Source organism: Diadema antillarum, unplaced genomic scaffold, assembly GCF_040938485.1.
Source record: "Diadema antillarum isolate AM-2024a unplaced genomic scaffold, OU_Dant_1.0 seq00000371_RagTag, whole genome shotgun sequence".
Classification (NCBI taxonomy): Eukaryota; Metazoa; Echinodermata; class Echinoidea; order Diadematoida; family Diadematidae; genus Diadema; species Diadema antillarum.
This window is the reverse complement of record NW_027271371.1, coordinates 940,267-958,510: the sequence shown is the minus strand read 5'-3', so window position 1 is coordinate 958,510 and position 18,244 is coordinate 940,267. Positions and strand designations below refer to the sequence as shown.

At 38.7% G+C, this 18,244-nt stretch overlaps 1 protein-coding gene across 1 annotated transcript in view; it reads right to left on the bottom strand.

Annotated features, from left to right (window-relative positions):
• LOC139731426 (putative aldehyde dehydrogenase DhaS) overlaps positions 1-18,244 on the bottom strand; it is a 41,736-nt gene that overhangs the window by 10,795 nt on the left and 12,697 nt on the right. Inside the window, exons 2-7 of the mRNA XM_071642308.1 lie at positions 17,136-17,365; positions 16,195-16,373; positions 15,178-15,440; positions 14,665-14,817; positions 13,923-14,120; positions 110-208 (exon numbers count right to left, since the gene is read on the bottom strand). Coding sequence (XP_071498409.1) covers positions 110-208; positions 13,923-14,120; positions 14,665-14,817; positions 15,178-15,440; positions 16,195-16,373; positions 17,136-17,365 — 1,122 coding nt within the window. The remainder of the gene's footprint in view (positions 1-109; positions 209-13,922; positions 14,121-14,664; positions 14,818-15,177; positions 15,441-16,194; positions 16,374-17,135; positions 17,366-18,244) is intronic.

Sequence of the window (18,244 nt, the reverse complement as noted above, 5' to 3'; positions counted from 1 at the left end):
CTTCTGTGCCTATTTCAATTCTAATTTGCAATACTCAGAATGCAATTTCTCACATTATGATAAGATATAAAACAAAATGAACAACATACAAGGTTTTGGGGATTCTTACCTCCTCCATAACGACCTTTGACGATGTCTGAACATTGGTGATGACTGTGGGAGGGTAGAAGCAACCCTTCTTAGGAACACATGCTGGATTCTGGATGATCTGTAGGGAGAAAAGGTGGGAGTATTTCATAGATATACGGTATTACAATCAGCCACATTCATGAATCAAATATTGTTCATAGGCATGTTCACAGATGTTCACAGTACAGTAAAGACATGTGAGCATAAATGTGAAGGGAAAACTGAAGTCTTTATATGAGGTAAGGCAAGCACTGTCTTTGTGTAATGCTTTGACATTTCCCAAAGTGATGAGGAGAGGTCACTTCTCTGATTCAATATGACAGATTGCAAAGAGGAGAAGAAGGAAGAGGAAGAGGTGGTTAGAGGACGAGAATTAGTCAGGTCGCTTGATGTCAAAATTTGGGCTTACCGTTACAGAGCGGATAAAAGCACCAAATTTTGAGAGGTGATCCCCTAGGACCTACTCATTGATATTAGAGTAGGAGCCTTCTGGAATTTTTCGATTTTTAGGGTGAAAATGCTTAATTTTGATATTTCTTTATAATATGATACATTATACTGTATATTGCGTAAAGTCAGGTCGCTTAGGGCGGACGTCCAATTGGGCGCTGACAAGCCCCGGAAGGGTTGCGGAAGCAAATTTTGTTATTTCGGCATCCTGTCCGCGACAGACGCGGAATAACTTTGTGAATCGGCTTGTCCTGGGACATTCCTAGGACTGTCCGCGGACTGACTGCGGACATTCCTAGGAATCACTCCGGAAGAGCGCGAAATACCTCGGAATATGCTAATTGTAGCCGGGCAGCGCGGAAACATCTAGGATTACACCAGGAATGAACGCGGACAATCAGGATGCCTTCCGGACAACACAAGTTAGGCATGCGGACAAACTGCGTACAATACCAGGAAAATGGAAAGGTATAAATTTGGCGCTGACTTTGACTTTTCCTCATTTGACTGCTAGCTGTCATTGATGCTCCTTGTTGTGCTTCCGCAGTAGCTGCTGATATCATATTGATATGATTGGTAAATATTATTTGATAAATGTGACCACCAAAAGTCGAAGAATAGGATTGTCTGCATGTCGGCTGACGACTTATTCTTTTTTCTTATTAATTTGTCTCATCTGGGAGAACAATTTTTTTCTCTGCCTACAGTCACATGGATGATATTCGCAAACTTTTTGAACCATATATATATATATATATATATATATATATATATATAATATACATAAAAATGTAAATGTATATACATATATATGTATATATATATATATATATATATATATATATATATATGGTCAGTTTTACGGTAAAGGGTGTAACTTTCAATTTTTAGCCTTTTGGCCCACCCTGAACACATAGATTTACAGATCTCAAAGATTTTTTCCCATGTGAGTCACCTTATGAGTAGCCACCTTGGGTAGCATAATCAGGTCCAGGTATTGATGCGTTTTGTTTTGACAGTCACATATGTACCCTAAAAATGACTATTTTGTTGCATTGAAATCTATATAACATTTTTGAAATGTTAATAATTTTCTACAGCAACTGCAGAGATCTAATTTTTTACGTTAAAAGCATAGTTGTATGGTCAATTGAAATGACCAAATTAGTTTGGTTTGTATCTGGCCCTTTATTTTAGAATACTATGACTTCAAATTTGGGGTTTCGGAGGCTTCATTTTCCGTTAACAATTGTTTACAAACTTTGATGGACAGTAATGATCAGTGGATGTGTTTTGGTTACTTTCTTTTATGCTGAAAATAGTAAGGTACAGCTAAACTTTAGACTTACATCAAAGTTTACTTGATTCTAGGAATATTTGAAATTTTGTGATAATTTTATTCCATCAAGTGAAATTTCCGTTAGCAGTTTTGAAGCCTCCGAAACAAAGTGTTTAGTCAAATAATATGAATATAGATAAGAGAAGCGACCTAATCTATATGTCAAAATGTAGGATATGGGGCCCTAACCTAATAGACCACAAATAGTTAAGATCCGCCAAACTCTCTGAAAATAGGAGACAATACAAATTTTCCGTTAACACATGAAGCCTCCGAGACGCATGAAGCCTCCGAAACAGCAAAAACATCTAATTTGACATTTCTGATAAATTCTTTGAGTGTCTGCCCCAAATTATGCCATGAAATCATCAACAGACATGGACAGACAACAAAAATAATAAAAACATTATGATACTGCAATAATTTTTTGAGCTAATACATTTTATAGAGAAAAAGTGGTTTCGGAGGCTTCAAAAGGATGTTAACACTGCATTTTTGTGATTTTCTCTGGACAAAATCAAATTAGATTTATTGTTCACCCACCCAATGATCGCTTATGACATATCTAACGATATTTAATCACATTCAGTTTTCTGGCTGCTTTGTTTACTCACTAATATAGATTTACTATACGATTTACCTATTTCTCTTACACAGTGCAGACGTGTCACACATAACTCACCTTTTCATTCAGCAATAAAATATTAGCAGATGAGGATGTTGCCCCACAAATATGTTTAAACAGTGTATATCAACCAAAAAAGACACAATTTACCCATCACTTTCTACATAACATACATGATTTTCATAAAAACATAAGGCATACCAGATTAATTTTCCAGATGTTTCGGAGGCTTCATTTTATGTTAACAGCATGTAAATGGAATGTTTTGATTACAATTTTGTAATTCTAAGTCTATCAAATAACTGTTTGGACTGAATGAGACTTAATGATTCCTCAAGCAAGGTGTAGATAGTTGTTTAAATGTATGAAAAGCATTTATTTTGTAGGTTTCCTTTTGAAACAATGGAACAGGCTAGATATTGTGAGTAATGAAAGTGACTTCCAGCTTGCGTGCATGCCCACATCATGCAACAGTAGTGCAACAAAGCAAGTAGTTGTGGATACATCAATGTTCTTAAGTTGGATAACTCATTTTTACTCTTGAGAGAAGTTGCAGTGTTGTGACCATATTTGTATCACTCTTTTGACTGGTTAGACTTTGATAATGAAGACCAAACAATTACTTGATTATTTAGTGTTAAATACACTTTTTTTTTTAAAGAACTGAACACTATTCCTGTCCTGAAGATTCAAGGACTTTAATATATGGTTATTCAAGAGGGAAGCATACACTTAACTAAGAAATATATTACTTTTGAATTTAAGGTTGTATCTTTTATGCATGATCCAGAGCAAATGGTGGAAAATACTTTTTGGATTTTTACACTTTTGACTCACTATCATCTGAGTGTAATAGTTTCGAAACACAATCTTTTACATGTCCATTTATAACCCATTGACAAATCCATTCCATTGTTACTCACATGGCATTTGTTTTTGCCATACTAAAATCTTTACTTTTTCAGCTTTCCATTTCTTAACAAGTTCTTTGGCTTTCATTTCCAATACTTATTTGGAGGAAAATAATTAATCAATAAATTTGTGATTGGATTTGAAAATAGCTAACATCTTGCAGATTATCATTTCTGTGGTGTGACTTGGATCACAGGGTACTGTTTTGGAATTATGACATTTGATTACTTCATTCAGACAGGTTTTCATATCAATCTGTATGTCAGATCTGAGGCATGCAAGGTGCAACACAATCTTGATACTATACCCTATTTTCCATACTTTATCATGCTGGCAGTGCTGCCACATGCTGCCACTTGACTATTTTTGATTAAACAAAATGTAACTTGTGTTACGAAACATCTCTTCGCATACATGTGTGAGACTCTGCGACATGTTTGCGGATGTAGTTCTCAGTGCAGTAAATGGACAGTAATGGTTGAGATAGGATTGTTTATAAATGACATATAGACCTCTACTTATAAATAGCCTGTTGCCATGGGGTACATGTAGTTTCCATGGGTGGGTGACTGGAGAAGTTATGTTCACGAAGAACAATATTGAAATGATTGAAATCTTTATAATCTGTTTAGTCCTGGCTTTTCTGGAAAAAGTTACAAGCCCCTAACTATTTTGAAATTCAAAAGGTTAAAACTGTAGTCTGTGGGTTTATATACTATTTAAAACAAACTTGTGGGTTTCTAAAAAACTTAGATATTTAAACACATTTGCTGCTTTTTAATTTTTTGCTAAAAAGGTTGTCATTTTTAGAAACAGTAAAAGTTCTGTTAGCAATTTCTCAATGCGTACCTTCAAAAACAGGCCTCCTAGCTGTCACAGGAGTCACACAAACTGGAATTTTATAAAATAACTATAAAAAAAGAAGCCTTTGAAGAATTAAAAAAAAAAAGAAAAAGAAAATGATATGAAACAGGGGTGACTTGTATACCACCGAAAAAGAAAGTAAAATTCTAACTATCATATATTATACGGAACTATACATTTGGTCAACATTTTTTTTTTTTTTATTCAAATTCGTACACAGTCATGGGTAGGGTATGTACATTTATCTTTTCAACAGGCGATTCAAAAAGATGACTGGGATCTTGACCATTTCAATTTCTATTGAGCTCCATGATAATATCACCAATATATTGATTATTCCAACTCCATTTTGATGATGACAGTTTGATGATAACCCTTACATGGAATGGCTGATCAGTGTTTAAGATTGCTGTTCTATGACCATGATCACTGCATTTGATAGCTATAGTAGGGGATATCAGGCATGGTCATATGCAAAAGAATGGATACACATTTTTTCCCCTTTCTATATTTTACAATGCCACACATTTTGTATGTTGTAATCTAACCGTCATGCCATCACATAGTCTATTTTCTATCCCTTTCTCATCAACAGTTGAAATTGATTTCACATGTATATAAAACAATTATGATGGGTGGTTTATGTCAATATACATCACACAAACTGCACTTATAAAGCAAGCAAACATAATCTTTGCATTAAGTCTATAGCTACAGTTCTAACTCATTGAAAGTAATTCTTACTGCATTATGATGAAAAGTTTGACAAATGCATACAGCTGTACATGTGTGTAGCCTGATCATGTTCTGCACTGCCAAAGTCATGGATATGCAAATACAGTGTATGTATACAACTGAGCATAAAGATTTAAAATATTTTTCTTTGTCTCTTAACATATATGTTGGAAAGTCTTTTTTCTGCATACAAATAAATACTATTTTACATGTTACAGCATTGTTAGTTATTTGGAAACAATCAACTGCATTAATGTACTTCATATCACCTTAAAATGGACCATTTTTGCATGTTAACAGTCATGATGAAGCCTCCGAAACATGCGTTGCTGCTAACTTTAAGCCGCAAATAAAAAAAAGAAAAAAAGATGTTCCTAATCAGTGTACTTTTATTGCTACTGTTGCAGTTTCCTTTAGAATCATATTGCCTCATGTAATGTCATAAATTCAAACTGAGCATTGCTCAAAGTGTACACGGTTTGTTATTCACTTTTGTGGAAGCCAATTTCCTTCTAATAATAAGTACATTTTGTATGAAGGGTAAACATTATGCACTGCCATAAAATGTACATCTGTATACTGTTATTCACATTTTATTGATGCCTTGTTGTTATTCTAGCATGTAGTGATAGTTGCTTACTGTAGTTTTCTTATTCTAAGTGAATACAGGACTAGAACTTTGTGTTAGCAGTTTTGAAGCCTCCGAAACACACTAGTTTGTTAACTGAAGCCTCCGAAACTCACAAGTCTGAAAATTTCAACTTTGTCAAAAATAATCAAATTTCTTTGGGATTTGGGTTGATAAATGTTTGTTACCAAGAGATAATTTAGGGCTATGTTTAGAGTGGCTCTTGCTTCTAGAACATTCTTTTAACTTAAAGATAATTTGTCAGGTACCATTTTTACCTTGGAATTTGAAGTTCACATCCAAATAATTGCAAGAGCGAATATCTGTTGGGGGAAAAGTGTTTTGATAATTCAAATATATGTTCACAGCAAATGAAAAGTTGTATTACCTCCACCATTTATCTTCATTTGGTTGCTGTGGGTGATCAAAACATTCTTGTTGTTTTTACCTAAATTTATCTAAAATTCCATAATAGTCACTTCATTTTTCATATTTAGCCTAAGAATTAAGCTCTGGAATGACAAAATATTGAAAATATAGACATTCCTATATAAAATAAAGGCAAAGATAAAAATGGAAACACAACTTTAATTTTTGACCCTTGCCACATCAAAGTTACACCCTTTACTGTAAAACTGACCATATATATATAATGTTGATAAGGTAGTCCACGTGTTGGCAAGATAAAAAGATAAGTAACAAAACTGCAACAAAGTTCATGCTGTATTTAAACCGTTGGTGAATACAGCATGAACTTTGTTGCAGTTTTGTTACATATATATATACATATATATTCTTTATTCCCTTTTTTAGACCTGTGTTTTATCCATCGTGAAGTATATACACTGTACATGTTTTGTCTGATACTTCTGTAGAGCATGCCAAAATGACCTTAATCATTAAATTTGTTTTTCTTTCTCTCATTTTTACCCTTGTGCATCTCTAACCCTCTCTTATTTTGATCACTTTTGAACATTTTCAAGTCCGAGAATTTTTTTTTTCATGCTTAGAGCTTACTAGCCTATTGTCAATGAAGTGTAAAAATGGGGAAATATTTTTAACCTATACTTAATTTCCTTTTTTCATGGGGGGGGGGGGGTTCAGCTGGGCTGTCAAATTGGACAATCAAGTTTATTTGCAACTAAAACAAAAAGAGAAGAAAAAAATATTAGGTAATTACAACTACGAAAATCATTCAGGTAAAGAATATTTCTGAAATGATTTGTGATGCTTAATGTGTACATATACACTCAGCAAAAAAAAACCCAGAAAACAAAAGAAAGACAGAAATTTAACACTTTTTCGAGTTCATGATTTATTGCTTTTTCTCTCATTTCACTTGAATTTTGAAGTGACAGAACTTTCTCCATTGTCCTCCATCATCTTTAGCTTTCATTGTTATTTTGGGCTTCAAAGATATTACATTGTAATGAGACCACAGGTATATCTTTGAAATTGAATTCATGCTTTTTAGTGTGGTGAATTTGTCTTTTGTTCTAATATGTTGTATCATTAAAAAGCATTTATGTATGAATAACAACTTGTTCATGCTTATATAATACATTAACATTTAGCCAAAAATTCTATGCTTTTTTTTTCTGAGTGTACTTCCACCTACTTTTGTGATTTTTCAGCTGGGCTGTCACATGGGACAACCTAGTCTGTTTGCAAATAAAATACGAAACAACATGAAGGAAAATGTACCATAGTAAGTAATAGGAACCAGGAAAGTCACTCGGATGAAAAATAATTTCTGAAAAGATCAAATCATCACAAACTTACTAGGATGTTAGGGGGCTGATTTCACTTCTTTCTGGTTGCTTTTGGCACAGTCTCTATACTACCTTCTTCTTCGCCTTCTGGGACCGGAAATTCCTTAGATTTACCTGTTCTTCATCACTAGACGAAAGGTGTGACTGTGATGGGGATATTTGCATGGGGGCCTCGCCTCCCTTCTTGTTCATTTTGCGTTTCATTGGCATGACGCTCGCGGAAAGTGTTGACATTTTTGTGTCTGGATCACAAAATTTCCGCATCGGTTCCGGACACTTGCATATATAGATCCGCATCGGCTCCGCGCTGTCCTAAACCATTCCTGGTGTCTTCCGCTTTCATTCGCGAAGCTTCCCCACAACGCGGGATTCTTTCCGGAGCGTGTGCGGAAGGAGTGGAAGGGTTCCGGACAAGCGGGACATCCTCAGGACATCGTCAGGACAAGTCGCCGAAGGTGTCAGGAAGTTCATTTCCACGTCCAAATTTTGGTCTCGATCAAAATTTGGATGCGGAAATTTTTCTCTCTCCCGAAGGTGCGGAAACGCCCGGACATGTTTAAGACAGTGAGCGGACACGTTCAGGAACGTGCGGACAGGTTCCCGAAGGAGTGCGGAATACCAAATTTGCATTCCGGGGCTTGTCCACGTCTTGTCCGTGCCCTAGTGGACGCCTGGTCTTAGCGAAATTACCATTACACGGCAGATAAAAGCATCAATTTTTTTTATCACACGGATTCCTTTGGGACTATTTAACAATATTAGAGTAAGAGCCCTCCGGGATTTTTGTAGAAAAACACTAAAAAGATCAAATTTCAAAATGGCAGACACTTAACTGGCAAAACCCTCACTTTTCATATCATATATGGGTGATACGATGACAATAATATATTACATTTGTTTCTGTATTTTTGGTTTGCTTTAGAACCTTGGCTTGAACATTACGTTAGGAGCATTATATTCTTGTGTAATGTAAAGTCTCTGAACTACTGGGGGAGGTGTAGGCCAAAAGGGGCGAAACCCCCCCCCCCCCTCTCCTTAAAAAAAAAAGAAATGGTTGTTCGCTTGTCCTTTTGCGGGCTTTTTTTTTTTCTCGTTTTGCTCCATACACGGGGGATAAAAACATCAAATTTGGCCCACGGATTCCTTGAGGACTAGGAAACAATATTAGACTAACCACACACACGCACACACACACACACGCACACACACACACACGCACACACACACACAAGATCAAATTTCAAAATGGCCGACACTTGTGGCAAACCCCTCACTTTTCATGTGATATTACTTATAGAATGGTTGATACGATGACAATATTAGTATATAATTATCTTTGGTTTGGCTTAAAACCTGAATTTGGACATTGCGGTAGGAGCATTGTTTATATTCTTGCGTAATGTAAAGTCTCTGAACGGCTGGGGGAGGGGTAGGGCAAAGGTGGCGGCCCTCAACTTAAAAAGTGGTGGTTCGCTTGTTCTGTTGCGTACAGGGATTCCTCATTAGAGTAAGAGTCCTCCTGCAATTTTTAAGGAACACACACTATGTAACTCCGGGGGGGGGGGGGGGGGGGGGGGGGGGGGGGGGTAGGGCAAAAGGGATGGGACCCCCCTAAAAAATGCTGCTTGCTTGTTCTTTTGAATCCTTTTTTTTTTAATTTGCTCTTACACGGTGGATAAAAGTTTCACATTCGGCACACGGATTCCTTGAGATTATGAAACAATATGAGAGTAGGAGCCCTCTCACCTATGTTTTCTGGCGTCTGTCCTGCCTTGCGAATGTCAATTGCAGTTGTACTGGCCATTAGTAAGGTGACTTTGAGCTCTGTGATCATGTCCCGAATGTTTTTATCTGCGTCGGATGTTGACACCTCATGGAGGACATTCTACACCCTCTCTTTCTTTCTCACAGAAATAACATTTTTGAATATCTAATGCTCTGCGCTTAGTGAGCCTTTTCTGATCTTCATTTGGGGTGTGAACTCTCTTTTTCTTTGTCTTCTCCAATGTAGAATTATTGAATTTCAAATGGTAAGATCTGTGTCATTGAGCTGAGTGTGTAACAAAGCTTTCAACAGTTTCTTCACTCCCAAAGCAGAGTTCAACTGGAACAGCATTAATGGCTCGGAACTGTTCAGCATTGGACATGAATGACTTGCAGGCATCTGTCTTGTGCCACTTGCCCTTGAACTCTTCAAGAGACACTTTAAGGGTTGAGCGGTGTCTTGCTGGCAAATCACACAATGATCCCATGCACTTAATGGATCACATTCTTAGAAGCAAAAGTATTGGAATTTAATCTAATTATTGTAAAAAATATGATATCCATCGCATCATTTCACTTAGGGTGGATTGGAGTAATGTTGTCATCCATTTGTCAGAGAAGACATTTCTGGTAAAAATTGATCTCTAAGTATGTACTCGTATAATATCGCCTTGGAATGTTACAGCAGAAAGCACATTGTACATGATAAAGGTAATCCTCTGGGGGAAAAAGGGACATTATACAGTTTCTTGTAACGCGACTATGATAGTCAGTTAGTTCCTTTCGTCTAAACATTCTGCAAAATAAATCTCCCTCAGCATGCAAACGCAACTTTAAACATCTTTAACTCAAATATATCTCATGGCCAGCACAACTATATGACAAGACATCGCCTCTATCTTTCTGTCCTCATTTGGTACAATCATCAGTAAAATTCCTGGCAAAAGATAAAGCTCACCCATAATCTCAGAAGGGAAATTTTTTGGTATACTGAGACACATATCAGTGGCACTAGAAGAAAATAGTAGCAGTAGAATGCACCCCCGTTATAGCAATCGTCGTTGGGGCCGGCAGCTTTTTTCCCTGATATATCTACAATTCGATTTATCATAAACAGAACAGTAATGTATAGAAAGATAGATGAGAGTTTTGGGACCTGAATTTTACTTGAGTTGTTACGAAATTCTCACCCCGTTCGTCATAACGGGAGTGCACTGTATCCACAAATAAATCTAACTGGAATGAAAAAAATATTTCAGTGTAAAATGATTTTTAGAGTCTCAGAGCATGGGAGTAGCAGGGGTGGATCCAGGAATACCGTGAGGGGGAGGGGCGCCTTTACAAATTAAAGGGGGCTCACATGCCCTCCCCCTCCACTTTTTCTTTTTATTTCTTTGTCTTAACAAAGACTAGAAGAGGTGCGCCCGGCGCGCCTCCATGCACCCAGATCCCCCACTGAGTAGGAAAACTGTTTATTTTAGAAACTATCTTCTGTCTGTTTCAACTGTATTATAGTTGATTAGTATAATATTATGTATATAACATTTGATCAGTAATTAATTTTACCAACTCCATGTTTCAGATGCTTTGATGTTAATCATGGTCCCAAGTTTGGGTTTATGTTTTCAGTTCCATGACAAATAAATCAATTCACAACAGATTTGAACTTTTATGTTATCACATTCCCTTACTTACGCAATACAGTATATATATCATATTATAAAGAAATATTACAATGCAGCATTTTCACCCTAAAAATTGAACAAGAGACCCGCGGGTCTAGCGCTCACCTGAGTATCGCAAGTTCACCTTTCACGCAGTCACTAATCTAAATTATTCACAGCTCTACCAAAATTTGACCAGGCATTCTCAAGTAGAAGATGAAAATGTACAATAAGGGCCCAATTTTTTTAAGATTCCTTAATATGGGGGGATTGGGGGCCCCCTGGGGCCCTCTGGGTGGGGCATGGTGCCCATTTTGATAAATTGAGATCCTGACCCCCTAGGGATGCTACCTGCCAAGTTTGACAAAAATCCATCATGAGGTTTTCAGGAAGAAGATGAAAATGTACAATTCAGGCCCCCATTTGGACCCTTCCAACCACCCCCCCCCCCCTACCCAAGAGGGGCACCCCTGGATCTCCTATGAACAAACTTGAAACTACAGTCATTAATGTACTCACTCATAGTATTATCTCAGCTCTATATATAACTTCTGATTCTAGAGAAGATTTATAAAGATTCCTTCATTTGGGGGATTTGGGACCCCTGGGGGCCCCCTGGGTGGGGCATGGTGCCCATTTTAACAAATTGAGATCCTAACCCCCTAGGGATGCTACCTGCCAAGTTTGGTGAAAATAGGTCATGGGGTTCTCAAGAAGAAGATAAAAATGTACAATTTAGGCCCCATTAGGACCCCTCCTCACCCCCTCCCTCCCCTGGGTCCCAAGGGGGGCACCCCTGATTCTGCCATGAACAAACTTGAAACTACAGTCATCAATGTACTAACTCATAGTATTAACTTAGCTCTATCACTTCTGGTTCTAGAGAAGAAGATTTTTGCGGATATTCCTTAATTTTGGGGGGTTTGGGCCCCCTGGGGGCCCCCTGGGTGGGGCATGGTGCCCATTTTCACAAATTGATTTCCAAACCCCCTAGGGATGCTACCTGCCAAGTTTGGTGAAAATGGGTCATGGGGTTCTCAAGAAGACGATGAAAATGTACAATTTAGGCCCCATTAGAACCCTTCCCCACCCCCCTCCCCTGGGTCCCAAGGGGGGCACCCCTGATTCTGCCATGAACAAACTTGAAACTACAGTCATCAATGTACTAACTCATAGTATTAACTTAGCTCTATCACTTCTGGTTCTAGAGAAGAAGATTTTTACAGATTCCTTAATTTTGGGGGGTTTGGGCCCCCCTGGGGGCCCCCTGGGTGGGGCATGGTGCCCATTTTAACAAATTGAGTTCCTAACCCCCTAGGGATGCTACCTGCCAAGTTTGATGAAAATCGGTCTTGGGGTTTTCAAGAAGAAGATGAAAATGTAAAAAGTTTACGCACGACGCACGACGGACGACGGACGACGGACGACGGACGACGGACGACGCACGACGCACGACGGACGCCGGACGAAGGGCGATCGCAATAGCTCACTTGAGCCTTTGGCTCAGGGGGGCGTTTCATCAACGAGTTCGTCGGAGTTTTCACCGACAAATTTGCCATCAGCCAATCAGACGCAAGGATTTACACTGACAACTGTTAAAAGCTAATGAAATCCTTGCGTCTGATTGGCTGATAGCAAATTTGTCGATGAAAACTCCGACGAACTCGTTGATGAAACGCCCCCCAGGTGAGCTAAAAATTCCAGAGGGCTCCTATTCTAATATCAATGAGTAGGTCCAAGGGGATCACCTCTCCAAATCTGGTGCTTTTATCCGCTCTAACTAACGGTAAGCCCAAATGTTGACATTAAGCGACCTGACTGAGGGAATGTGATCACATATAAGTTCAGATTGGTTGTGAATTGATTTATTTTGGAATTTGATTTCATGTGTGTGTGTGTTTTTTTTTCCCTTAAAAATTGCAGGAGGACTCTTAATCTATATAATGAGGAATCCGTGTGCCAAATATGATGCTTTTTTCCGCTGTGTTTAAAGCAAGACGGGAAAAAAGTACGCAACAGAACAAGCGAACCACCACTTTTTAAGTTGAGGGCCGCCACCTTTGCCCTACCCCCTCCTCCAGCCATTCAGAGACTTTACATTACGCAAGAATATAAACAATGCTCCTACCGCAATGTCCAAATTCAGGTTTTAAGCCAAACCAAAAATAAAGATAATTATATACTAATATTGTCATCGTATCAACCATTCCATAAGTAATATCGCATGAAAAGTGAGGGGTTTGCCATAAGTGTCGGCCATTTTGAAATTTGATCTTGTGTGTGTGTGTGTGTGTGTGTGTGTGTGTGTGTGTGGTGTGGTTAGTCTAATATTGTTTCCTAGTCCTCAAGGAATCCGTGGGCCAAATTTTATGTGTTTATCCCCCGTGTATGGAGCAAAACAAGAAAAAAAAAAACACGCAAAAGAACAAGCGAACAGCCATCTTTTTTTTAAGGAGGGGGGGGGGGGTTCCGCCCCTTTAGCCCTTATACCTCTCCCCCAGTAGTTCAGAGACTTTACATAACGCAAGAATATAATGCTCCTAACGCAATGTTCAAGCCAAGGTTCTAAAGCAAACCAAAAATACAAAAACAAACGTAATATATTGTCATCGTATCACCCATATGACAAGAAGAGTGAAGGTTTTGCCAATTAAGTGTCGGCCATTTTGAAATTTGATCTTTTTAGTGTTTTTCTACAAAAATCCCGGAGGGCTCCTACTCTAATAGTGTTTAATAGTCCTAAAGGAATCTGTGATAAAAAAAAAATGATGCTTTTATCCGCCGTGTAATGGTAATTTCACTAAGTGACCTGACTATTACTTGTTATACGCTATACAGTATATATATATATCATATTATAAAGAAATATCAAAATTCAGCATTTTCACCCTAAAAATCCAAAAATTCCGGAGGGCTCCTACTCTAATATTGTTTGATAGTCCTAAAGAAATCCGTATGCCAAATTTGATGCTTTTATTCGCCGTGTAACGGTAATTTCACTAAGCGACCTGACTAAATGGACTAGAAAAGTCTGACTCACCTCTGCCCCCTCTGCCCTGGCCTCCTCTACATACTCCTCCACTGTCTTGCGCTGCGAGGGGTCCACCACCGCCCCCATGTCCACTGATTTGTCCAGGGAGTCACCCAGCCGCAAGTGCATGATGCGTTCCCGGAGCTTGTCCACCATCTTGGCCATGACTGTCTCCTGCACAATGAGCCTTGACCCAGCACTGCAGACCTGGGGGAAGGCATTTCACAGAACACTGTAGGCCAAGACAGGGACTCAAGAAACCATCAATATAGACACAGTATGATCCATAAAATCATGAAATTGTGGCGCTTGGTGGGACTTAAACAAGTTTCTCTCATGAGATACGCAAGTCTCCCAAGTTCTAAATATCTGGAAATATGGGAAAAGACAACTATATGGTCAGTGTTGTGAGACTATGTGATTACACAAAATGAAACAGCATCTCTAACATTTGAGTTGTGTGTGCTACTACAAGTGTGACCTTCTACCAAATAATGTATACACAGACAAATGCTATGATATAATTCTGCAATATCTAATTACTCCATTCAGTTTCTAGGTAGACTGCAATGTCAAAGCAAAACAAAACAAAACATGTGTCAAGGAAAGAAAAAATAGGATGCAATAATGTTCATGGTTTGAATGACAGTAAAACAAGAGCTTGTTTTAGTACCCACTTTTGATTCAGAGGAATCATACTATTATGAAATAAAAACATCATTCCAGCATCAAGAGGAAATGATCACTGTACCTGTCCCTGATTGAACCAAATAGCATCCACAATGCCCTCAACCGCAGAGTCTAGATCGGCTGACTCAAACACCACAAAGGGGGATTTCCCTCCAAGCTCTAGTGACAGCTTCTTGCCTGAGCCAGCTGTAGCACGACGCAAGATCTGTCCAACCTGGAGTGAAAAAGATCATGAAGCGTTCACACAAAATCACTGGTGCCACACTATGTTTAACTTCATTGCAGATGTATTCTCCCAAAGCCACCAACAAATGGTAGCATACAAATTAACATCGCCATGACTAAGATCTACTAACATTTTAAAGATTTGCATGGTACAAGACAATCTGGCAACTATATGGCACAAAAAAAAAGAGAGACTACAATGATAACACTTTCTCATATTTCACCCCAGTGGTACACTTGTGATACGAAACTACACTTTGTTTGTGATGGTAACAAATTACATCTTTTCTTAAATCACATCTGACTTAATTCTCAGAGAGAAAGTGATAAGGCAGTGTTTCAGACATACCTCTGTGGAACCAGTAAATGCAACTTTATCAATGCGAGGGTGAAGAGCCATCTTGCTGCCAAAGGCTCCATTTCCTGTGACGATGTTGAGAACACCTGGAGGAAGGCCAGCCTCAGCACAGATCTGGGCAAAGAGCAGGGCACTCAGCCTGGTGTAGGTGGCTGGTTTAAGGATAACAACGTTCCCCATGGCAAGGGCAGGGCACACCTTCCACATGAGCAGCATCAGAGGGAAGTTCCAGGGTACGATGGCACCGACAATCCCTGCGGCGTGTATACAGATGTTATATAACTGTGTCCTTCTTTATGAAGTCATACAATAACACAGGTAATGCTGTAAATCTCATTGCTCTTGACATTTAAAGCACATACAAATTTGTGGGAGCTTGTGGGACTCTTAGGACATTGACAAATATGTTGTCAACATTTCCCATTGTAGTTGTATGCATTTTTTACTCTCAACAGCAAAGAGGAAGTAGTACCGGTGAGTGAGGATATTGCTGGGAGATACAAGTGTACTAGCATGTTAGGTAGGTAGTATTTGCCTTACCACCACAAGGAAAACTGGATATGTATACACCTGGCTTAACTAGTGAAGAAGCTTGTATACAAACGCTTGTGATAATTCTTTCAGAATAAAAACATAGGAATACCATCGCGTAACACACGCGAACGTTCGCAAATTTTCACTGGCTTTTATTCGGATAAGCTGTACCCGATACTTCGTAAATAATACGGGTCTAATTCTCAAATGCTCTACCCGACCCTTCGTATATTAGAGCATATAATCTGCGAAAGGTTGTGTATCGCGACCACCCAACCCGAACGCGATCACCCGATAAAATGAAGTAAGCCAAGCTTCTGTGCCTATTTTAATTCAAATTTGCAATACTCAGAATGCAATTTCTCACATTATGATAAGATATGAAAGAAAATGAACAACATACAAGGTTTTTGGGAATCTTACCTCCTCCATAACGACCTTATGCTTAGATACCAAATGCTAAGAAGATCTCACCGATTGATTTCCAGTTCTGCATCTCAGTGTCCATGAGCTCCGCCCACCCAGCATGATGATAGAGATGGCGGATTGCAATGGGCACATCAGCGTCACGAGTCTCACGGATTGGTTTGCCATTATCAAGGCTTTCCATCACAGCTAACAGGCGATGGTGCTTTTGAACATGCCGTGCAATACTGAAATTGATCAGAAAATAAATCATGACAATATGTAAAGACCAAGATATTATAGAAGCCTGTTGTATGTGAAAAAAAAATGTGGTAGCAGTTGCATGAAAACTAATTTAATATTTTGTTTTCAAAGTGACTGTCGTAATACCAAGATACATGTCTCTTTCAGGTGCTTTCTGGATGTTACCATTTTCTAAGTGCTCATAATTTGACAGAAAGGATGCTGATAATCAGTTGTTGCATTTGTTTTATCAATCATCATTGTGTGCACCAGGCATCAAAATGTTAGTGACGATTAAGTCATTCCACCCCAAGGCAATTTCACCTTTTATCTACAAAAATCCTCCTTCACATCGGCAGTTGGGAATGACAGGGGCATTAAGTTGCCACAAAACCCATGTGTGTAGGCCCGATTTCACAAAGGTAGGACAATTGAAACCATGGTTTAAACCAAGGACAATTTGTATGGAGTGCCAAATGTCGCATGGCCTATTTCATTGACAAAATGTTCATTTCCTCGACAAAATGACTGATTTCTTAACGAAATAGGCCATGCAACACCTGGCGCTCCATACAAATTGTTCATGGTTTAAACCTTCGTGAATTTGGGATATAGTGTTTGATGCAACTTAACACCCTTCTCATTCTCAACTGACGACACAATAAATTTTGATTTTGGTTGCCATCGTTATACAGTGTGAAACAAAAATTACAATTATTTTGGTAATTCTCTATCAGTTGTGCTCCAGGCAGCATAAGAAACTTTACCTGTACATGTGCCTTGCCCGCACATGGCAGGGCAGCTTGCTCCATGACTGGTAGGCCTTTCCTGCGGCATTCACTGCCAGCTCTATGTCCTCTTCTTCCCCTTGTATAGTGGTGGCAAGTGGCTCACCCGAAGCAGGTCCCTTGGTTGTGTAAGTTTTGCGATTTTCCGGACGCACCCACTTGTTATTGATAAAGTGGCCAAGTTTCCTGTCATGACTATCAAGCCATGCCTGTGTATTGATACATTAAAGACAATCAAGTACATGCTAAAAATAAAAACAAAACAACAACAACAAAGTCCTCATGTAGCCTACATGTAGTTTGCATTGTATTTTAGATTGAATTATACTTCTTGTTTTGTTTAAGTGTGATCTTGGCATCAATATCAAACAGATAAGCTGATCCCCATGAAAATGCAAAGCAATCTCCAAAGACCCTAATCATGCAGTCTGTAGTATAAGCATAATACTACATATCATTATACATACAAGCCACTTTTTCGATACAATAAAACCATGTATCAATATTGTTAGCATAATACCTGTCCTATGTATTTTTATATCAATGTTGTTTCCAATATTGTACTCTGCTGTCAATAACACACTCAAATGTTTCTTTTAATTGATACGCATGCGCAGTATCGCTTGCAAAGAAAGCAAAGTGCAGTGGCATTGCGCGATGAGGTTGAGAAATGCCATAGGAGTACACGTAAATCGTCTGTGCTGTCTGCGGCAGTCGCTTGCTGATATGCTCTGTACTGTACTGTGCGTAGATACACGTCCGTATACAAGTTGAAAGGTTAGATTTTGTAAACAACATTTGGCGGCCTCCACAAAGAGGTTCGCGACTCTAGACTCTGAGGAATTCGAAAACATTCTGAAAGAAAAAGACGTGTTGAACACACGAAAGGCAACAACTAGAATTATCACTGAAGGTGATTAATACCCCCGCCCCTAGCGTTGCTTTACAGTATGTGATGTCATGAGGGAAATCATACAAACAAAATGTGACCACAGTTGCTTGAGTGCTTTGGTAACAGTTGGTTCCACAAGGTTTGGGTAAAAAGTGTGGTTACCATGGCAATGCATTGTCTGATACAAACACAAGGG